The 22,403-nt window shown below is 53.8% G+C and overlaps 2 protein-coding genes across 14 annotated transcripts in view; one reads left to right on the top strand and one right to left on the bottom strand.

Annotated features, from left to right (window-relative positions):
* DDB2 (damage specific DNA binding protein 2) overlaps window positions 1–15,184 on the bottom strand; it is a 38,150-nt gene extending 22,966 nt beyond the window's left edge. For 2 of the 7 annotated variants that reach the window (XR_005373448.1, XM_038563378.1), the window contains exon 1: window positions 663–1,731. Coding sequence is in view for 6 of the 7 variants with exons in the window: in XM_038563378.1 (XP_038419306.1) it covers window positions 663–789 (127 nt within the window). In the remaining variant the exon portion in view is untranslated. Of the gene's footprint in view, window positions 1–662; window positions 1,732–14,263; window positions 14,573–14,964 lie in introns of those variants that run through there. The other 5 variants (XM_038563375.1, XM_038563379.1, XM_038563376.1 and 2 more) reach the window with 5 other exon arrangements.
* PACSIN3 (protein kinase C and casein kinase substrate in neurons 3) lies at window positions 1,309–22,090 on the top strand. 7 transcript variants are annotated; one of them, XM_038563392.1, is made up of 11 exons: window positions 1,309–1,713; window positions 16,952–17,024; window positions 17,278–17,367; window positions 17,520–17,676; window positions 18,407–18,642; window positions 18,760–18,915; window positions 19,921–20,096; window positions 20,249–20,369; window positions 20,531–20,667; window positions 21,067–21,188; window positions 21,593–22,090. In XM_038563392.1, the coding sequence occupies exons 3-11, from the start codon at window positions 17,314–17,316 to the stop codon at window positions 21,706–21,708; spliced, it is 1,275 nt and encodes a 424-aa protein (XP_038419320.1). In that variant the 5' UTR covers window positions 1,309–1,713; window positions 16,952–17,024; window positions 17,278–17,313; the 3' UTR covers window positions 21,709–22,090. The 7 variants fall into 7 exon arrangements, with proteins under 7 accessions (XP_038419320.1, XP_038419322.1, XP_038419324.1 ...); XM_038563394.1 differs by having other exon boundaries at window positions 1,325–1,690; XM_038563393.1 differs by lacking the exon at window positions 1,309–1,713 and adding an exon at window positions 12,815–12,962.
* The last annotated feature ends 313 nt before the right edge of the window (window positions 22,091–22,403 follow it).

A 22,403-nucleotide genomic window follows, 5' to 3' on the forward strand; every position in this document is an offset into this window, starting at 1 on the left:
ATTATTGGCCCCAAGTCCAATCAGTTTTGGAAACCAGCAGATCCAGAGGGTCTGGCATGGCTTGAAGTTAACTAAGCTACTGTTGGGGAGGTAAATTCACTTAGAATAGTAATAAAGATGTATTTGAGGACCTAGTCTCTAGGAATCTGGCCTCTTGACAACCAACTCCTTCTTCTTATGGACAAAACCCACTTCACCAACAACCCCCCGCTGGTCTTCGGTGTTGCCTCACACTCCTTTAGCCCCAGGTTCAAGCCCCAATAAACCTCAGAGAATGAGTTTCCTAAGGAAATTGCGGGTTCTTACAGCGGAAACCAAGGACACACAGCTAGCAACCATGACTATCGAAATTCAGCACACACACCACTAGGCAAAGTAGGATTATTTTAAGCAGTTCTCAGTGTATAGAAATCCTGGTACAAACAAGGAATTTGAAGGTCCGTTGTGTCTTATGTAATGGAGCTCATCTGCCTCTTCCCGGCACCTGAGGGGGGTTAAGCCCAAGCTCTATGATGTGAAAGGACCTGCAGAAAAATGTACAGCTCGAGGCATCCGAAGTTTGGGAGAGCCTCGGGAAACCAGCAGCACCCATCCCCCACTCCAGCCTCCTGCGTGAGAACCCCAAAAGGCGGAATTATTAAAGCAGCAGGCGCAGGCAGTACCGGGGCCCTTCACACAGAGCTTCTTGGCCTCGGGCTCCAGCTCCCGGGGGCTTCTGCTCCTCTTGCTCTTGGGGCGCACAGCCACCTCGGGGGTCTTCTGGGTTTCTGGGCGTTTCCTGGGAGCCATCGCGTCCTCCGTGCGAAAGGGTACTATGCCCTATGCCGAGACCGTGGAGGGAAGATTGTGAAGCCTCTGGGGAGAAACAAGGCGGGGACCGGGGAACTACGCCAACTTCCCGCCAAACAGCCTCACCGCTTTCAATCTGGCTTCTCGCTCCCGCCCCGCCCCTCCTGCGAAGACTGGGGCACGCGAGGGGAGGAGCTCAGGGGCTCCCTGGAGAGACGGGATGGCGCCGACGTGTTGGGCCAGCTAGTGCCAGTCAGCTGATCTGCCAGAAATAAAGATGGCCGCCACCGCTAGACCACCCAACTTGAAGCCACCTCGGAATCGGCGCTGCCCGGCCTCGGCGCGTCCACAGGAGACCAGGTGCCAATCAAGGCTTAGGCGCCGCCTCCTCTGACTTTTAATTGGTGATCACACGCCCTCGGGCTTTAGGATTGGCTGGTTCTGGGGATAGGCAGCTCTGTAGGGAGCTAGCCACCTCCCGGCGGTGGAAATCAAACTCTTCCCGCCGGCCAGCTTCGCGGTAGGTGTGCGCTACTTGTTTCCCCGGCTCCGCCGAATCTCAGCTTCTCTGTGCAGAGTGGCTGAAACTTGCGGCTTTTAACTGAGGTTTCCCAAACCTGCCGAGTGTCGGCCTAGAGAGTAATGATGAGCTGGAGGACGTGCAGGCTAACCAGGCTTAGAATCTTGTGCTCTGACTTAAGCAAGAGGCCGAGGCATTGACCCTCAGAGGTGACTCTGTGCGGCCCCCCGGGGACACAGTTCGGGTGTATCCTATTTTCTGCGACGAGCCAGACAGGAGCTACGATCAGTGGAGTACTGCTGGGCGCCCACTTTCATTCTATCCGCCACGCTCGGACCCAGGCTCTATGGAAGGGTGAGAGGAGACACCAATGCATTCACGGTGGGTCCTGCACTCCCGAACAGGTAGGGATAGGAGACATTGAATAAGTCTTGGGAAGAAATGAATGATCTAAAATAAAAATTCAACTATAGTTTCCCCTTCCCTTCCCTTCCCCTTCCCTTCCCTTTCCATTCCTTTTCCATTCCCTTCCCCTTCCCTTCCCCTTCCCTTCCCCTTCCCTTCCCTTTCCCTTCCCTTTCCTTTCCCTTCCCTTCCCTTCCATTCCATAGACCTGGGTGGCTCAGCGATTGAGCGTGTCTGCCTTCTGCTCAGGGTGTGATCCCTGAGTCCAGAGATCGAGTCCCACATCGGGCTCCCTGCTTGGCGCTGCTTCTCCCTTAGCCTATGTCTCTGCCTCTCTCTCTCTGTCTCTCATGAATAAATAAATAAAATCTTTAAGAAAAAGAAAAAAAGTCCATTTATTTGAGAGAGAAAGAGGACAAGTGAGGGGAGAGGCAGAGGAGGCGGAGAAGCTGACTCTCCCACTGAACAGGGAGCCTGATGGCAGGCTCCATCCTAGGGCCCTGGGATCACTACCAGAACCGAAGGCAGATGCTGAACCTACAGAGCCACCCAGGCACCCCCAAACATGGTTCTCCATGGGAAGATGGAAAGACAAAGCCAGAGTGTTAGAGAAGGGCAAGGCAAGCAGGTGGTTTCTTTCCTGGGGGGGCTTGTAGCAGTGTTTTCAGAGCTGTGTCACAGAAGCCGACTCACCTCCTTTACTCAGACCAGTCAGGAATTTCACCTCAGCAAGTTTCTCCGTTTTAGGGGGATACTGAAATGTAAGGAATGACCCTGCCCCTAGAAAGGTTTAGAACCTACCGAGCAGAGAAGAAAACTATCTGTTAAACAAGTCAAACCATTCCAGGGGGAAGACAGCTGAATACTAATTCATGGTATGCTGGCCAAGGCTTTTAGATGCATTCAAGAAAAGAGAATTCAGTGGAGAAAAAAATATTTAGGAAAGCCTCACGGGGAAGATGGGATTTTGTGGAGTTTGATTTGAATTTAAGAGGAGTTTGGCTGGAGGAGAGAGAATAGCATCCTGGGCAGGTGAACGGCTTGGTAAAAGTTAGGCATGGGTATGAGTTACGAGAAAGAGAGAAGCAGCCCCTGGCATCTGGGAACTGGCCTATATCAGTTAGACCTTGGTGTTCTATTGAAATAAACAATTGCACAAAACAACAATGGACAAGGCCACTCTGTGACCATGATAGAACAAGACAAAAACATGATCACTCATGTCTGAACACAGGCAGAAATAAGAACATTGTCCAAACCACAAAAATAGCCAAACATCCCCATATTGCTTTGGCTAATATGAAAGCAGCTTCTTTGCCAATCACAGCTTTAGCGTTGCATTTGCTTCATTCCTCTCACCTTGTGGATAAGATTATTGATACCCAATCATAGAATAACCCCCCACTTCCAGACAAACTCCAATTCAGAGCAATGCCCCACTTCCCCGAACCCTTATCCAAGTCATCCAAGGCAAACCAAGTCCTAAAAGTCCTTCCTAACACCTTGCAATGGCGTTCCACCATATGCATTCCCCTTTGCATTGAGCAATAAACCCCAAGTTCAACTACAGGGGTGTCCTTGATGGTGTTTGAGTTGGAGGCATTGACATTTATGAGTCGGGTAGGAGGCAGCTTAAAGAGGAGAAAGTTGGTAATATTGAGGATCTGTTCAAAGTAAGAGAGGCCAGATGGAGGGGGAGGCTGAATGGCAGGCAGAATTCAAATTTCATTATTTCTATTGACATCAAAACCTACTGTGCTCCTGATATTATTCCAATGAAAGACAATGCTGAAATGAAAAATGCTCTTTGCCCCCATGGAGTGTGCTTTTTTAGGGTGGGAAAGACAGGTAATCCTACAGCTAAAATTGGGTGTAATGAGTTTATTGAGAGAGGAAGCATTGCATTCGAGCAGGGCTGGGGATGGGCACAGAAAGGGGATGCCAATTCTGCGTGGAGTGAAGAAGGAACAGTGTCAGAGAAGTTTTCCCAGGGAAGGGGCCCACTTAAGCTGAATTTGAGAGCTGGGAGGGATGGGGGAGGATATTCCCCAGAGAGAGTAGGAAATGGGAAGGCAGGGAGGCAGTAATTAGCCATGAGGGATTCATGAGCAGAGGAAATGTCCTGCTTAAAGCCAGGATTTCCCAGAATCTGTTTTTAGGATTGGGGAGGTTTTCCATGGTGAATTAAAACAAAACAAAACAAAACAAAACAAAACAAAAACAAACAAAAACCCAGCCATGCGTGAGTAGTAGAAACCTGCCTTGAACATGCTGGTAAAGTGTTTTGTTTCAGGTTGTGCTTTGGGGCTTTCTTATCTTGTGTTTCACCACAAACAACTGTCTAGGGACTTACTGTCATCCATTCCCATCTGATGGAACAACAGATGCAGGGTGGACAGAAGTATTCCATACATATTTTGTGATGCTGCTAATCTGATGATGAGGTGAATGGGGCAGCATTGCTCTGGTTTCATGCCTCAGACAGGCTGTGCTATAAAGCCTTGTTTATAGATGTTTTGGTCTTATCTGTGACACTACCTTTGACATAAGACATCACAAGGCAATTCATTCAAAAGCTGCTGGTGATAGCAAATTAAGGTCTTGCGTTCACACTGGAAGCAGGGCAGACCGAGACCATGAGCATCACCCTAAATAAAAGCCAGTTTCTCTGATCTGCAAAACAATATGTGGCTTACGTGTTTTCTGGAACAAAAAGTATAGCGTAGTAGGAAGGACATTGTACTTAGGTGGTATAGCTTGGGTTCCTCCTTTCACTTCAGATCCCTTCTAGTATTAAAACCTGGAATCTTGTGATGTGCTGTTTTGTTAAAGCAGCAGAAACTGGTGACTGCTCTTTTTTTTTTTTTTCCTTCGGTCACTGCTTTCAACTCTGGCCTCCCTGTGGGAAATTTCCATCTAGTAGGAATCATTTTTCTGGTGCAGGCCGGTACATGACTCTGATTCTGATCAAGCCATCTATGGATCCAAAAGCTCTGCTGAGTCTACAAAATAATCCATAATCCATGGGGACGGTGCATGCAGGCTTCCCACACACAGTTACTGCATCCAGTGGTTTGCAAATGACAGCCTCAAGGGTTCTGCAGAGCTTGCAGGGAATTGGAGTTTAAATTCCTCCTAAAGCATTGGAAACAGACTGAATATAGCATCGAGTTCTTGTTCCCTGGCATCTCCTATACATACTTCAATGCCCAAATATGAATAAATGCTGTAAGAGTGCTAAATGAAAGCATGGCTTCCATCCTTTGTGAATAGCATCCATTTTCAAAAATACAATTTAGGGTAGCTTTGGAAGTGTCAGACAGCTGTGTAAATACCAAAAAAACCCCACCCCACCTTCTGTCTTCTCTGTGGGGCATGAGGCACCATCCACACTCTAAATCAATATCCTGCCATGGAAAACCATAGGTACAGGATGCCAGGAAAATTCTCTAGGCAGCCAGATTTGCAGGGCAACTGCCAGAGTGCTGAAATAGTCTATTTGAAAGTGCTTTGCAAACTGTAAAGTGTTCTACAAATAGAAGTTGTTATATAATCTCCTGGCAGTATGTTATATACTGATAAGATCTGATAAAGGTGGTGAAGGAGCTCTTTGGCATTCTCAAGAGTTCTCACCAGCCATCGTGGAAAGAGCAGGGACCAGAGATTCAGAGACCAGGGGTTTGAATTCTGGTGGTGCCTCACACTCACTCTCTTCCAAAGACTGTAAAAATCCCAAGTAGCAGAAATAAAAATGATTCTCTGTGTTAGAGCCAAGCCAGTTGCCTATGGGTGGATGAATCACATGCTAGCGGGACCGGAGGAGCTACATCTATATTCCCGTGCATTCCCATCTTCCCACTCCAGTCTCCACTGCCCTGCTTTGGCTCCCGTCCCTACTATGACATCAAAACTCCAGGAGCATGTGACAAAAAACTGGTCCAAGGAACTGCAGCTAAGTTACTGTCTCTAGAGGAAGGCAGTGGGCCGCCTGTATGGCTGTGGTTCTTACTGGTGAAGCCAAGAGCCTGGAGGAGGGTATCTTGGTACAAATCCACTCACACCCTCCCCAACACTTCAGATTTTCAGCGTGCATCCTCTCAGACACACTTACTGTACATTCCTCTTCGTGCTTGGCTTTCCCTGTGTCATCAGGCCCCGGAGTCTGAGAGTTTTGTCATAATTACAGGCTGCCTAGAAGACCAAGCCACATTTGTGTTGGCAGCATGGAGGCCGCTGATCCATTCTGCAAAGAGGCACATTAGCAAAACTGGATGAAGAACAACTCAGAAAGGCAGCCTGCTTTTTTAAGTTTATGTCATATTTTACTAGATTTCCAAGGCTAATAGCTGTGGCCTCCTCTAGCCTGCTGTGGTGGCTTGAGTCGTGGTCCCTGAAAAGATACATCCATATCCTAATTCCCAGAACCTGGGAGTGTTATCTAGAAAAAGGATCTCTGTAGATGTAGTTAAGGTCTTACGAAGAGGAGATCATCCTGGATTGTCCCAGTAGTTCTTACCTCCACTGGTAAGGATCTTTATTTTTTTTTTTTTAATTTTTATTTATTTATGATAGAGAGAGAGAGAGAGAGGCAGAGACACAGGCAGAGGGAGAAGCAGGCTCCATGCACCGGGAGCCTGACGTGGGATTCGATCCAGGGTCTCCAGGATCGCGCCCTGGGCCAAAGGCAGGCGCCAAACCGCTGCGCCACCCAGGGATCCCAGGATCTTTATAATAGAGTGAGGCAGAGGTAATATGACATCACATGCCAACTATACTTTGATTAAAGACAGCAGCGACAACAAACCATAGCATCATGTGTTGAGTTGTGAAATCACCTGGTGCTGTTGTACACTTGAAACTCATGTGACATCGTGTGTCAGCTATACTTAAGAAATAAAAAATAAAAAAATCAAAACAGGGAGGCAGAGGGGGAATGAGAAACAGAGAGAGAGCTACAAAGAGAAGACAGCGTGAGGATAGAGACAGAGGTTGGGGTGATAAAACTCTATGCCCTCTATGCCAAAGATTGCCTGATTATCAGCAGCCACCAGAAACTAGAAGGGCAAGGAAAGATTATCTCCCAGCACCAGGGGAGGGAGCATGGCCCTGCCCTTACTTTGATTTGGGATTTCTGGCCTCCAGAACTATATATATATATATATAAGAAATTTCTGTTGTTTTGAGCCACCTTATTAGCCCTTGAACACTAAGACACCCAGTCTCTGCTGTGGGTGCTCAGTATCACCCAGTGGGAGAATCGTTCCCTGATGTTGGGGCCAGACATCTCCCACATTCCCATGTCCTTGCTGTGTCTTAGAGCAAATCTTTTTTTTTTTTTTTAAGATTTTATTTATTTATTCAGACACACACACACAGACACACAGAGAGAGAGAGAAAGAGAGAGAGAGAGAGGCAGAGACATAGGCAGAGACAGAAGGCTCCATGCAGGGAGCCCGATGTGGGACTCGATCTCGGGACTCCAGGATCACACCCTGGGCCGAAGGCAGGCGCTAAACCGCTGGGCCACCCAGGCATCCTCGTTTTAGAGCAAATCTTAGCACCTCTCTGATTCTGTTCCCTCCTTTGCAAACTGGGAAGAATTAGGACTACTGGATCGGGCTGTTGCAAGCCTTGGGTGCCAAAGGGCTGAACACAATGCCTGCTATGCCTTGGACACTCCACACCTAGTCCTCTCAGGTCCCCCTTTGCCACCTTAGCCTGCCTAACCTCACAGAGCCCCCAGTCTGAGGTTGAGTTACATGGTGCCGATACCTTCCTTTAGCTCTTGGGTGATGTCCAAAATAATGCCTAGCCCTGCCTTCTTGACACACCCCCTTGGACATCTCAGCATTTCAACCTACTGTATCCAAAAGAGAAGTCTTGATTTTCCACTCTCCTCCTGCCTCTTTCACATTTCTACTGTCTCAGTAAATGGCACTTTTGAGTCGAGACTCAAGGTAAACACCGGTGAATCGTTTTTGTTTTATGTTTAAACTTTTCACTTTGACAGAATTTCAGACTTGCATAGAATTGCGAAAAGGTTACAAAGAATTTCCATATGCTCTTCCCTAATTTCCTGGATGTGACATCAGATAAAAATACAATGATCAAGATGAGAAAATTTGGGGGCGCCTGGCTAGCTCACTTGGTAGAACATGCTACTCTTGATCTCAGGGTCATGAGTTCAAGCCCCACGGTGCACATAGAGTTTACTTTAAAAAAAAAAAAAAAAAGATGAGAAATTTAGTACTAATAACACTAATGTCTAATCTACAAATCTTATCCAAATTTGGCCAAGTGCCCCAGTCATGTCCTACTCTGGTCCAGAATCCAATCCAAGATCACAGGTTGGGATTCATTTTGAAATGTACCTCTTCCTTCCCATCTACATTTAACCCATCAGCAAGTTCTCTTGATTCCTTCCCATGGCCGCGTCTTCAATCCCTGTATTGGGGAGCTGTACAACCACCACCCTACAACAAGCCCCTATCCCTGGTACCTGAATGACTGAAGCCATCTCCTAAATGGTCTCCTTCTTTTTGTCTCCCTCAGAGAGCCACAGAGTTTTTGTGTAAAGGGCTTGATAGCAAACATTTAAGGCTTTTCTGGGCATGCAGTCCCACCGCAACCAGTCAGCTCTGTCAATGCAACGCAGAAGCAGCCGTAGACAATATGTAAACGAGTGAGCATGACTGTGTGCCAGTAAAACTTTATGGATACTGAAATTTGTCCTTAAAACCTTCACATATCACAAAAATATTCTTTGGATTCCTTTCAACTGTTTAAAAATGTGAAAACCATTCTTCGCTTGTGGGCGATCCAGCCTACTGTTTGCTGGTGCCCTGTTCTAATCTACTCGCACCACATCCAGAAAGACACTCTGTCACTCTTCTGCTTAAATTCTGCACTCAGAATAAAACAAAGCCTGCAGTGTTCGGGTGCTGCCCGCCTCTTACCTCACCCTCGACCTCTCACTCTCTCATTCACCACGCCCTACCCACTCTACCTTCTTTCTCAGAAGGTCAAGTTCCCATTTCAGGGCCTTTGCACACATTAGTCCTTTAGTATAGAATGCCCTCTCCTGACATCCAACCCTTCCTGGGTTCCCTCTTTACCTAGCTAACTTCTGTTTGTCTTTGGGGGTCTTTGGGCCATTTTGGGGTAGAGAAGCTGAAACCTCCTGAATGAAATCTTCTCTGATGCTCCCCTCGTTGAAATTATGCTCTCCCTCTTCTCTCCTAGCACTCTATCTTAAATATTTTTCCTTTAGGACACTTACCATGATTTGTAAATATGTATGCAGACCTTTATTTTGTTTTAGTGGAAAAGTCCTATGAAGTCAAAGAGTGTGTCTGCTTTGCGTTGTGGACTAAGCACCTAGCCTCGTGTCTGGCAGAGAGGGTGTTCCTTGAAATAAATGGATCCTCCACCAAAACTCCTCTTTGGCCAATAAGGAGGGCCCCAGCAGACTTCAGGGAAGGGCCTGAATGAACCAGGGCAGGGCAGCCTTCCTGAGCAGAACCCTCTGCCAACTGAGCGGATACCTGGGCTGTGCACTGGCAGCTCGTGGCACCTTCCAAAGAATCCGCCCTGGGCAAATTCCTGACCCTGGAGAAGCTTTCTCTACAGGCCCCACGGAAGCCTGCTATGCATTTGTACTCTAATGCTATCCATCTGCTGTTCGTCCTGCCCAGATCTGCTTCCCCCACTGAGGTTAACCCCTCTCAAAACTCAGACCAGTTTCTCTACCTGGGGTTGCCTGAGATCTTAAAAAAAAAATAGCTGTTGAGCAGAATACTTTACTCAGCTGCCCGTCAGGAATGCTGGGGCAATGTCCAGAGGCCATGAAGAGGAACACAGCAGCCTTCCAAACAGACAAAGCCTGCTTGCTCTCTGGGCTGCCTGCTAGAGTTTTTTGGATAAATCGATAGCCTCTCCCATGCACATGTCCCACTGCCTCTAAGATAAAGTCTGAACTACAAAGCCCACCTTGCAAATCTTAATTAGAAATGTCCAATACAAAAAAAAAAAAAAGAACTGCCCAATACAGGTGCCACGAGCCACATATCCTGTCAAATTTTTAATTAATTACAATTAAACTGACTTAAAAATTCAGTTCCTAAATTACAAGTGTGAAATGAAATAGCTTCGGGTGGCTAGTGTGGTGCAGCTATAGATCATTTCCATCATTGCAAAAATTCTATTTGACAGCTCTGTTTCAGACAATAAGACCCACTCGTGATTTCCTAAAAACTCCTTGATTATACAATTTACACATAAGTACGTGTTCATTGCTAATTTTCTAACACGACAAAAATCTCTTTTACCAATTCCAGCCCTCTACATAGAGATAGCCACCAAAATGAGTTTTGTATATATCCTCTGAATATTTTGTACGTTCTGCCTTTTGTTTTTTTCATTCAACAGTGTCTTAGAGCTCTTCATATAAGAACACAGGTCGGGGGGGCCTGGGTGGCACAGTAGGATAAGTGTCCCACTCTTGGTTTCGGGTCAGATCATTATCAAAGGATCGTGAGATCAAGCCCTGCATTGGGCTCCACATTCCACAGAATCTGCTTGAGTTTCTTTCTCCCTCTGCCTTTCCCCCCTGCACTCTCTCTCTCTCAAATAAAGAGATCTTAAAAAAAAAAAAAAAAACCTTTATCTACCTTGTACTTTAGTTGCTGCAGAGTTAGCCATAGCTAACTCTATGAATGAACTCTAGGTTACTCAATCATTTATTTTTTCCTCTCCTGCACATTGGTGTTTATTGTTATTTCCAAATCTCTGGTGTATATATAGGATTGATTATTTATTTATTTATTTATTTATTTATTTATTTTTAAAAGATTTTATTTATTTATTCATGAGAGAGAGAGAGAGGCAGAGACACAGAGAAGCAGGCTCCATGCAGGGAGTCCGATGTGGGACTCGATCCTGGGTCTCCAGGATCACGTCCTGGGCCGAAGGCAGGCGCTAAACCGCTGAGCCACCCAGGGATCCCTATTTATTTATTTTTAAAGATTTTATTTATTTATTTGAGAGAGAGCAAGTACACAAGCAGGGGGAGGGGCAGGGGGAGAAGCAGACTCCCCGCTGAGTGGGGAGCCTGTTGTAGTCCTAGGGCTTGATCTCAGGGCCCTGAGATCATGACCTGAGCCGAAGGTGGATGCTTACTTAACTGACCGAGCCATCCAGGAATCCTTATACAGGAATTTTTAAATGGTCAACATGGCCAGTGGGCCACTCTGAGTGGCAGGGCCTGGGCCCCACCACCCTGTTCCTGAATGGAATCCCTGGGCTGGGACCTCTAGGCACTGTATGGCCTATGCACCTTGGTGACCTGCCAGGCAGCAGTCTCCTGGTGGACATTGGTTTGCAGCTTTCTCTTACGGCACACAATACTACATGCAAACATCCTTGTACCTTTTTCTGCACTTCTACACATGTTTGTCTAGGGTCAATTCCAAAAAGTGAAATGGCTGGATCACCAAGTCCTAGGCTAACACCTCAGAGGCTTGGCACACCCTGGTGCTCCTGCCTCCAATGCCTCCTCACATGACTAATTCCAGCTCATTTAGATCAACCGAGTGTCATCACCTGGTGAAAGGTGGTCCCTTCTGGCTCTGTTTTCCCAAAGTACTTCTTATCTACACTGTATCATTATCCTACACTTAAGACTGTGCCTTATTTATCTTGTATTCTCAGTACCTAGCATAGGGTTTAGCATAGAACAAAAATTCAAATGATTTCTCAACTGGATGACTGAATAAATAAACAAATAAAGGTACAGTGGTTAGGACATTCCAGAAACTCAAGGTGAGTGAGTCTGTGTGTCGTGAGCTTGGGCTTTGGACCAGGCTGCCTCTCTAGGTTGCTGTCTATCCAGCCCTCTGACCTCGGGTATCTCCTCTTGAACTCTGTTCAAGTTCGGTTATTGCGCTGATAGAGCCAAGGTCGAGCTTCGTTCGAGTATGCAGGGGCTCTCTGGCCACAGAGCATAGAAATCTGAGCCCCAGGGACAGCACCAGCAGGGGGTTGGCTTTCCAAAGGCAGCTCTGTCTTCTTTCACCTTTGAAGCAGCTCAGCATGCTCTCTGGGTTTTGGTTTATTTTTTCCCCTACAGTACCTTAGGGGCAATTAAAATCAGCTGCAATATTTCTGCTTTCTCCAGATTGGAATCTAAGGGAAGCCAGATGCTTTCCACTCCATATCCCCTTCTCCTTGTGATCTGAGGAAGAGCCCTGTTTTTTGAATCTCTCTCTGGCCTGGCTTTCCCATTTGCCAGTCTGGCTTGCAGCCTTTATTTTTAATGGGGTTTTAATAGGCGGTTCCTGCAATTAATTTCATTCTTGTGTTTTCACACTTTCTGTCTGGTGCCTAAAGGCCCCCAGGCACTAGGTGGGATGTTAACTGATTTAAAATAATACAGAACAGTATAGCTGTCATTATATATTACCCCAGCTCCTCTCATTTACAGCTTTTACAGTCATTAATTAGCTGGGGCACGTGGTCCATTTGGAAGGTCAGCCGGGTCGGCTGTCATGTTTCATTGAGTTAGAAATATGGAGAAAAGTGACTTTTTCATGCCCCGACAGAGACTGGGTGTTGAAACTGGTTTCAGAAGTCATATCCTGCCGGGTGCACACCCTGCGAGCGCCAAGGCCAGGATCCACTACTCAGGATTTGCCAAACGCGCGGCGTCCTGGATGCACACGACTTCACACACGCACACGCACCCACGAGGACGGGAGAGCAACTCCGTCCTCGGCAGCGAATTCTACCCCCTGAAGTTACCCTCGTCCATTCTCTTCAGGGCCCTTTTGCATTTCATGAGCGGATTTCTCGGCATAAACAACGCAGCACCCAGCGATGCGTCTCGGAGTCAAAAACATACGTTCGCTATTTTTAAAGCCGCAGCGCAGAAGTCGGCGCGCAGGGACCCGGGCTCCTCCCGGAGCGGTGGTGGGCGGGGAGCGAGGACCGAGACTACGTGCTGGGGAGGGAACAGCCTGGCCTCCCGCTTCCCCGAGCGCCAGCGCCGGCCCCCTGGGGGCGCGCTCCTCCGAGCACCCTGGGGCTCCCCGGTCCCCAGCGAATTGGCGCGCTCGGGACTCGCAGCGCCCGGGCGGCGTCGGACCTGCCAACCCGCGCCCCCTCGCCCCCGCCCGGAGGAGGGCTCGGCCGCCGGGTCCCCCGGCCCAGGAGGGATCGGGAGGGACGGAGAAGCCAAGCAGGTGGCGATTAGGTCAGCCTGGGAACATTCTTGGGCCGCTCCAGTGGATATAAATAACAGGCAGGCAGGCTGCGAAAAATCCCGGGGTGGGGGCACCGGGGGTGGGGCAGAAGGGACTTCTTAAGGGTGGGGTGGCAGCGTGGCGACCTGGAAAAATCTACCAAAGCTGGTGACTGACACAGTGGGTGGAGGGGCGAAGAGATTTAAGAAAGAAAGGTTCGTGGTACAAAATCTGGGAATAAGAGCACGGAGGGGAGGAGCTCGTGCCCTTTGCCCCACCCCACCGCGTCTCCCACCCTGTGCTCCGAATGCGCCTCCAGATCGGCGCCCAGGGCTGTGCGTGGAAAGGGCACGGGCTTTGGAATCCGGGTCGTGCCCGACTACAGATCCTTTGCAAGCGGCTGAAGGTCTCTGAGCCTCAGTTTCGGCATCTGTACGATGGGAATCCTAATGCTTAAAAGGAGGTGGTTTGTGAGCCTCGCCGGAGGGAATTTGTAAGAAAGCTACGCTCAGCAAAAAAAAAAAAAAAAAAAAAAAAAAAAAATGCAACGCAGCGTAGCCCCCAGGCCTCCGTCCACGGGTGCGCGGGGAGCCCCGGTCCCTTCCCGCTTCCACGGGTCGCCCAGGCTCTGCAAAGGCCGGGAGGGGCAAAGCCGAAATCTGACTCCCTTCACCCGCGCGGCGCCACCTGGGGGGCCGGCCCTGGCGCTTCTCCTGCTGGAGCCGATACCCCACGGCCGGCGCTCCGGGAGCCGCGGGTCGCCGCGATGCCCGCAGCCCCGGCGCCCCAGCCTCAGGCGGGTGGGGTTGGGGCGCAGCGGCGAGGAGAGGGCGGGGCCGGGGGCCGGGCTTCCCGGGGGAGGGCCAGGCGCGCTCCGGGAGGCGGCGGCCCCGGCCCGGGAGCGGCAGGACTCCGGCCGGAGCGTGGCCGGACCCCCACCCGCCGAGACGCCCGGGAAGGACGCGGTGAGTGCTGCCTGGGCGGGAGCCGCGGGGAGGCGGCGGCGGGAGCCGCGAGGCGAGCCCGCCCTCCTCCCGCGCCTGAAGTTTGCAAAGGGACCGACTCCCGCCCCGGGAGCCCCCGGCTACCCCACTCCGCGCTGGGACGGGAAGAGTGCCGCCCAGTCGACGCCGCGCCCCCCGCAGCTTCCCAGGCCGGCCGAGGACGGGGGCGTCGCGGCTGGAGGGCCGTGCCGCCTCCTGGGGCTCCCCAAAGGCCCCCAGACGCCCTGGGGCCCCCAAAGGGGCCCCGCTGCCCGGACCCCTCGCTCTCTGCAGAGACGCCTAGTTCCCGGGCGGCTGCCCCCAGTCACCTTCTGGAGTTCGCGGCCGGGCTGGCCAGACAGGGTGCGCCCCCTCCCCTGGGCGGCGATCGGCCGGCCCCACCCCCGCCGAGACCAAGTTCAACAAGTTTGGCCAAGAAAGCCCTAGAGCCTCCATGGCCAGGCCTGGCCCGGCCGCTCCGCGTGGGCTCCACCGGCTCCGAGTTGTGCAGCTCCGGGCCGGCGAGGGGGCCCGGTGGGTGGGCGCCGTCCGTACGGCTGAGGCCAGAGACGGGCAGCCCCCGGGCTCCGAGGTCCGGCGTGGAGGCTCCGGGTTGGGAGTGCGTCATCAGGGAGCAGGCACCTCAGGCGGCCGGTCGGGTTTCCAAAAGTGCCCCTTTGTTATGCCCCTCCCTAGCCCTGCCTCCTCCCCTTTCCCCGCGCCACCCCTTCCCCCACCCTCGGGGCGGCTCTGGCTGCTGGTTCCAGCCGGGTTCCAGCCGCGCCAGCCTAGGCACCCCTCTCCGGACCAGGGGGCCGCCCACATCTGTGCCTCCACACCTCGGGGCCGGGGAGGCCGGGAGGGGCTGCTGGCAGAAGCCCTTTGGGCGCAGCCTGTGACTCAGGAGGACGGGCAGGGCAGCCTGGCAGTGGCATGCTCCCGGCTTCTGGGAAGGTGGGGGCTGGTCCCCGCCGCCGGAGGCCGCCTGGGGTACCTACCTACCTTAGGCAGGAGAGGGGGTTCTTCCTACCTTGGCCTGGGCTGGCTGTGAGGAGTCCCTGCCAAGCCCCAGCAGACTTCTGCAGGCCCAGTAGGTGCTGGCCGCCTGGGCTGGGAAGCACTCATTTGCCTTCTGAGCTCTCGCCTGTGGCAAAGCCTGTTCTGGGGACCCCAACAGGGGCCATGGCATGCAGGGCCCACCCCCATAGCTGTGGGGCCTGGCTGTGCCTGGGACTCGGGCTTGTGTTTGCTCTGGGAGGCCGGAGGGAGCAGTGCCAGCCCTGCACACACAGCTCGCTCTGTTCTGGGGCCAGAGAGAGGGAACGGGTGGGGGGCAGTTCTCCCGGGAGGGAGCCGGAGGCTGGAGCAGGCAGGGGGCCCAGGCCCCTGGCTGTCTGACTGGGACAGCTCGGAAGGCCCTGTGATTTACAGCTGCAGCTCTGTTTCTCTCCATCTGGTTGGCAAGTCCTTTCTGGGTAAATGGGGCAGACGCAAAGGAAGCAAGGTGAAGTGCCGAGGGCCGAGGTGGGCCAGCTGCTCTGGTCCCAGGCCCCTCTGCTGCAGGCCTCAGCTCTCCCTCCTGTTAGTTTAGGGCTGGATCCCACTGGGGCCAAGCTTTCTCCCAGCTGGTACAGCCAGCAGGTTTCCCGGCCCTGAGGTGCATGTCATTTGTTTCTGTATTCAAATATTAACTCCAGTGCCCGAAGAAACCCAAATGGACCCCTCTGCCAATGACTGGGGACAGATTCTCTTTGATGGGATACATAACATATAACCTGACTGAGGGGTCACAGGGGCTGTGCGAATGGGGATGGGGGAGTGGGGTCAGGGAGACTCTAGAGACGATGCCTCAGTTTGAGGTTTTTTTTTAAAGATTTTATTTATTTATTCATGAGAATACACAGAGAGGAGAGAGAGAGAGAGAGAGAGAGAGGTAGAGACACAGGCAGAGGGAGAAGCAGGCTCCTTGCAGGGAGCCCAACGCGGGACTCGATCCTGGGTCTCCAGGATCATGTCCCCGGCTGTAGGCGGCACTAAACTGCTGAGCCACCGGGGCCGCCCTCAGTTTGAGTTTTGAAGGATGGATGGTGGTTTGTCAGTTTGGAGGGGAGCAGTGTGATTGAGCACTGCTTTGGAGGCAGCGGGCACAAACTCTGTCCTCATGGGCCTGGCGGTGTCCCTTGGGCTTACTCAGGGGAGGAAGTGGTTTCCTTCTAGGGGCTTGAGTCAGTGCTAGGGACAGCGAAGCTGCTGCCAAGAAGCAGGAGGGGAGTGGCTGCGTGCCACTGTGTCCTCTAGCTTCTGGGGTGGTGGCTCTGGGGTTGGAATCTCCTTGCCCTCGTCTACAATTCTGGAGCATGCTCTTACAATTGGCTGGTTGCCTGTCTGACTCCCCGGTGCTGCCCCAGACTCTGCGCTTTTTGAGGGTGGGGCTAAGTTACTCATGACCCATGGAGGCGTGTGGGCCTCATTGCTTGCTGTGGGACAGGATGGATGTCCCTGATGACTGTCGGGCCCCTCACATTTCTTGCTCATTGCCTGCTTTGAATCTTAAACCAGCCCTGGCACAGAAGACCTGGAGGCAGAGTTTCCATCTTACCAGGGAGCCGAGGCAAGTAAAATGCACTTGTTCAAGCTTCTTGGCCAAGATCGGACTTGGGCCTCCTGCTCCCAGTCTTCTCTTTCCTGCAAAGGGAGTCACTGGAGTGTGGCCGGGCACCCTCTGCCTCGGCCTGGTCTGGTAAAGGGTTGCCATGTTGTTCAAGGAAAGGTATCAGGGCCCGGCGTGGGCAGGTACCCTCCCCTCTCATCTGTAGTGGGGGGGTGGGGCAGTGGGGCCCTCTGCCCACCAGCCACCCCCGCCCGCCACCTAATCCCCAGCTGGATCGTGTGACCCGCCTGGCATTCTCCTGGCTGGAATCTGGCGCTTCTGACAGCAGTTGCTATATCGGGGGAGCTGGGCACCGCCCTGGACGATCTAGGCCCCTGCGCTCACCCCCCCGCTTTGCTTTTGTCAGCTTCGAGGCAGAATCACAGTGGCAGCTTTGAGAGTAGGACATCCAGGTCTCTGCAGTGATCTCTAGGTCCCAGGTAGGTGAGGCTGGGGCTGGGGCAGGTGGGCAGACTCAGGGCACAAGGAGAAGCTTTGAAGTGGCCCTCCTTTCCCCTATCCCAGTCCGTCCTGGGAACCTGCCAGACGCCCCTCTCTGTGAAGTCCTAGCTCTGATGGTTCCTTGGATGGTGGGGATAGCAGTGGGGATGAAGTCCAGGAAAAGGAGAGGATCTTCTTCTCCCCCCAAAACAGTATGTCCGACTTCCCTGCTTACCCTTCTGCCCTCCACAGCCCCAATCCGCCACCATTCCGTGCTGCGGGGACACCATGGCTCCAGAGGAAGACGCTGGAGGGGAGGCCCTAGAGGGCAGTTTCTGGGAGGTGAGCAGCTGGGTCCTAGGTTTGGGGGGTGGCACTGAAATGCCCACCCCCCTCTGGGCCCAGCCACCTGTCGAGGGAGGTGCCTCACTGTCAGCCCCAGCCTGGGAGGGGGCTTCTCCCCAGCGACCCCACCTTCCTCCTGTCCACCCCAGGCTGGCAACTATAGGCGGACCGTGCAGCGGGTGGAGGATGGGCATCGGCTATGTGGGGACCTGGTCAGCTGCTTCCAGGAACGGGCCCGCATCGAGAAGGCCTATGCCCAGCAGCTGGCTGATTGGGCCCGCAAGTGGAGAGGCACCGTGGAAAAGGGTGAGCCAGTGCCCGGGCCTAGCCAGGAGCAGAGGGCCACTGCGGGTGAGATCAGGCAAGGCAGCTCCTTTTTTGCACCTCTTATGGAAAGTTCCATGATTCCATGTATGCCTTCCCCTTGAAGAGCGAAGAGCTTCCCTGGTTCTTCTTGACAGTTGTGCTGTTTAGAGTTTCCAAAGTATGTTCATGAGTTATTTGGATATTTGTAGCAGCCCTATGTTGGAGATGGTCCTGTTCCACCCATTTTATAGAGGAGAATCCAGAAGTTCAGAGAAGCTAAGTGACTTTCTTGAAGTTACACGGCTGGGAAGAGCTGAAGCTTGAACCCAGCCTTCTGACTCAGGAGCTTGGGATCTTTCCATCCTAACAAGCTGCCTTCCTTGAGGGTGGATGTTTGTTCTTCCCTCTGAGGCGATAAAGAGTGTGGTGGTTGATGCCACAGATTTGGGTTGAATCTCAGCTCCACTTGTAGCTCTTTTGGCTTTGGGCACTTCACTTTTCTGGGTCACTGCTTTGCGCCTGTTATTGATCGTGACATTGGTTTCATGGTGGGGGATGAGGATTCGGTGAGATCTCGTATATCCATAAGTAGCAGCAGACCTCTTTGTGGTTCGTCTTCATAGCCACCCCCTCCGCGCCCGGCACCCAGAGCAGCACCTAGTGAGAGGGGGTGGGTGGGCTCGTTTCTGGTGGCATCCCAGGCCCGGCCCAAGCCCATGCCTCCCCGCAGGCCCCCAGTACGGCACCCTGGAGAAGGCCTGGCACGCCTTCTTCACGGCGGCTGAGAGGCTGAGCGCGCTGCACCTAGAGGTGCGGGAGAAGCTGCAGGGGCAGGACAGCGAGCGGGTGCGCTCGTGGCAGCGGGGCGCCTTCCACCGGCCCGTGCTGGGCGGCTTCCGTGAGAGCCGGGCTGCCGAGGACGGCTTCCGAAAGGCCCAGAAGCCCTGGCTGAAGAGGCTGAAGGAGGTGAGTTTGGGAGGGACCAGGCATGGGCCCCTTCCTGAACTGGCCCTGGGGCTGGAGTGGGTTTGGGGGGCCCGGGGCTCGGCGTGCGGGGTCCACATTTGTCCCCACGTGTGCCAGGTTGAGGCTTCCAAGAAGAGCTACCACGCGGCACGGAAGGAGGAGAAGACGGCCCAGACCCGGGAGAGCCATGCAAAGGCCGACAGCGCCGTGTCGCAGGAGCAGCTGCGCAAGCTGCAGGAGCGGGTGGAGCGCTGCGCCAGGGAGGCCGAGAAGGTGCGGAGCGAGCAGGCGGGTGGGCGGGGGTGCTTTCCCCGGCCCCAGGGCCCAGGCCGCCAGTCCTCAGTCCTCATGGGCCACCCACTCTCCAGATCATCATTTAAAAGAGGAGCCTGTACCCAGGGAAAGCGGTTCAGTTTCAGGCATTGGGAGGATCTTAGCGGTTCTTAGCGGCTGAGGACACCTTCCAGCTCCCTTCCTTCCGCTGTGTCCCCCCTGGGGCAAGCTGTCGCGTTGCTTGCTCTGCTGGAGCGAGCGCCCTCTCCTCCAGCTCTGCTCATCTGCTGCTCAGTTTCTTTGTTAAGACTTTATTTATTTATTTGAGAGAGAGCAAGAGAGCACAAGCAGGGGGAGTGGCAGGCAGAGGGAGGGGGAGAAGCAGGCTCCCCGCGGAGCAGGGGAGCTGGACGAGGCTCCATCCAGGACCCTGAGATCATGACCTGAGTCCGAGGCAGATGCTTAACCAACTGAGCCACCCCGGTGCCGCTCTGCTGCTCAGTTTCTACCTCCTCCATGAAGCCTTTTTTGATTTCTCTCTACCTGGCCCCCCCCCTCCCCCGGGGGGTCGACCTTACCTCAATCTCTACCTTCACTCACCAGACTTTTTTTTTTTTTAGATTATATTTATTTATTCATGATAGACGTAAAGAGAGAGAGAGAGAGAGAGAGAGAGAGAGGCAGAGACACAGGCAGAGGGAGAAGCAGGCTCCATGCTGGGAGCCTGACATGGGACTTGATCCCGGGACTCCAGGATCGCGCCCTGGGCCAAAGGCAGGCGCTAAACCGCTGAGCCACCCGGGGATCCTCACTCACCAGACTCTTAAAGCTACTGTCCCCAAGCATCGCCTGCCCTGTTTGGATGCTGGGGTATTGGAGGGCAGGAGCTGGGTCTGCAGCCTGGTTGCCGCTAGTGTCTGGCCGGGGGTCTCACTCAGTGAATACTTGTGGAGTCCCGAGTGGAAGACGGTCTTGTGCTCACCAGGCCCCTCCTCTCCCACCCAGATGAAAAGCCACTATGAGCAGACGCTGGCAGAGCTGCATCGCTACACCCCACGCTACATGGAGGACATGGAGCAGGCCTTTGAGACCTGCCAGGCCGCGGAGCGCCAGCGGCTGCTGTTCTTTAAGGAAATGCTGCTTACCCTGCACCAGCACCTCGACCTCTCCAGCAGTGAGAGGTATGGCCTGCGAGGTGGGCGTGGAGGTCTGGGCTAACGCTGGGTCTGCTCCATCTCTCCCAGGCTTGGGCCAGGTGGAATGAATTTGGTGAGGGGAGGTCCTGGGGTGCGGCCCAGGGCTCCCCAAGCTGAGGCTGTGCCTGGGGCCACAGGTTCCATGAACTCCACCGAGACTTGCATCAGGGCATCGAGGCAGCCAGTGATGAAGAGGATCTGCACTGGTGGCGCAGCACCCACGGGCCAGGCATGGCCATGAACTGGCCGCAGTTCGAGGTCCGTGTTCCAGGCTGGCTGGGGGGCTGGGAGGTGTGGTGGGCTCAGCCTGGACCTCAGGAGGGAGGCTAGGGCTTGTGATGAAGTAGGTGAAGGTCTGAATGGCTCTGGCTGCCACCACAGCCTGTAGCCCAGCCTGACCCTAAGCACTATCCCCACAGGAGTGGTCCTTGGATACACAGAGGACAATTAGCAGGAAGGAGAAGGGTGGCCGGAGCTCTGATGAGGTTACTCTGACCAGCATCGTGCCCACAAGAGATGGCGCTGCACCCCCACCCCAGTCCCCGGGGTCCCCAGGGTGAGAGCCAGAAACTTGGCTGTGGGAAGGAAATAGCTCGTCCTCTGCCCTGCCTTCTTTCCCTCTGTCTCCCTCCCTTCATTCCCCTCACACCTGAAGTGGGTTGAAAATTGGTGCCAGGAACCTTAGGAACCTACTTAGTGCTTGTAATGATGCCAGTGTTTGCAGTGGTTCCCGCACTCGCGCTCACCTACTGCTCACGTCAGCCCTGTGTGGCTGGAAACGTGCCCAGCTCATGGGCATGTGTGGCAGAGGTCAGACTGGGATCTTTCAGTGCTTTCCCACCTGCCTCTCCCAGGCTGCTTCTGGAGGGCGAGCCCTTGGCCCTGGGTCCCGGGCGCTCCTGCTCGAGGTGGTCCTCGTGCCCTGAGCAGGCCGCCTTCTGTCTCCCCCATCTAGCGGTGGGCAGGATGAGGAGTGGTCAGATGAGGAGAATCCTCGGAAGGCTGCCATGGGGGTGCGGGTACGGGCGCTCTACGACTACGCCGGCCAGGAAGCTGATGAGCTGAGCTTCCGAGCAGGTACCTACCCTGGGGTACCCACCTGGGGAGCCCTCTCCTGTTCCTTCCCAGGCTTCAGCCACTCTCTCCCCTCCTTTACAACCGGAGCAAGGGTGTGCAAAAGGGAAGCCTGCTGCCTACTTCCCAAGGGCCAGTTGTCGGATTCTTAAGGATGCTCTGGGTTCAGCCCCAGAGTGTCTGCTCTGAGCCCTCACCTCCCTCTCAAAGTCACCAGTGGTGGGGGCCTGCTTAATGCATTCAGGGTTGGGGGGGGTGACTTGCTGACTTTGACCTCTCTTTGCCTGAAGCATGTCTCTTCTTCTCACTGGTTTTCCTACAACCCGCCCCCCCCTCGGTCCTTGACCCAATTGCAGGTTCGGGGCTGGGCCAGGGCAACTGGCAGTGACTAATCCCTCTTCCCCCAGGGGAGGAGCTGCTGAAGATGAGCGAGGAGGATGAGCAGGGCTGGTGCCAGGGCCAGTTGCAGAGTGGCCGCATTGGTCTGTACCCTGCCAATTACGTGGAGTGTGTGGGGGCCTGACCTCCCCTGACAGCCCCCCTGCAGTGTTTCTCCACCCTGCATCAGAGCCCAGCTTCTTTTGCACAGCCGGACCCAAGGGCCCTGGACCATGGTGCCCCTGCTGCCCCTCTGACCACTGAGGAGGGAGGAAGTCCTGGGACCCAGGGAGGGGAGCCGCCTGCATCTACTGAGTCTAGGCTGAGGGGAAGATGAGGAGGTCAGAAGGTGACAGAAGGGCTCAGGGGAACCTGGGCCTCTCCAGGAATGGGTGGGTTTCCCCAGAAGCTGTGGACCCGGTTCCTGGTCTCAGTGGGGTGGTCTTGGGGTGAGTGTAGTCCTGGGCTAGCAGCACTCTATTGTGGCTTGTTCTAGTGTGTATTAAACTTGGAGGAAAAAAAAAAAAGCCCTGTGAGGCCTGTGTGCATCTTTTCTGGTCCTCCACCCTTGCCGGGCTGCAGAGAGCATCTGGAGAGAGGCCCTGAGTGGGGAGCTCGGTGGGTGAAGGTCCGCCCGCGTGGCTCGGCTCTGGAACGTGGGGGCCTTAAGCTGGGGCGGGGGTACTCCAGGTGGGGCTTAGCGCGAGCCCGCCCTCGACGGAGGCTGGGGACTGAGTTCTGGGCTGGCCGGGAGCCCAGCACCTGGTCTTCCCGTCCCGGCCGGCGGGGCCGAGAGCGCCGGTAGAACGGTTAATCATTCCTCGGCCACCGGGAACTGCC

Source organism: Canis lupus, chromosome 18, assembly GCF_011100685.1.
Source record: "Canis lupus familiaris isolate Mischka breed German Shepherd chromosome 18, alternate assembly UU_Cfam_GSD_1.0, whole genome shotgun sequence".
Taxonomy (NCBI): Eukaryota; Metazoa; Chordata; class Mammalia; order Carnivora; family Canidae; genus Canis; species Canis lupus.

Excerpts from the sequence above, each read along its gene's own strand:
- PACSIN3 (XM_038563392.1), top strand. The coding sequence starts at position 17,314 with ATGGCTCCAGAGGAAGACGCTGGAGGGGAGGCCCTAGAGGGCAGTTTC. Across the intron at positions 18,916-19,920 it reads GCGCCAGGGAGGCCGAGAAG|ATGAAAAGCCACTATGAGCA; the intron begins GTGCGGAGCGAG and ends TCTCCCACCCAG. Across the intron at positions 20,370-20,530 it reads TGAACTGGCCGCAGTTCGAG|GAGTGGTCCTTGGATACACA; the intron begins GTCCGTGTTCCA and ends CTATCCCCACAG.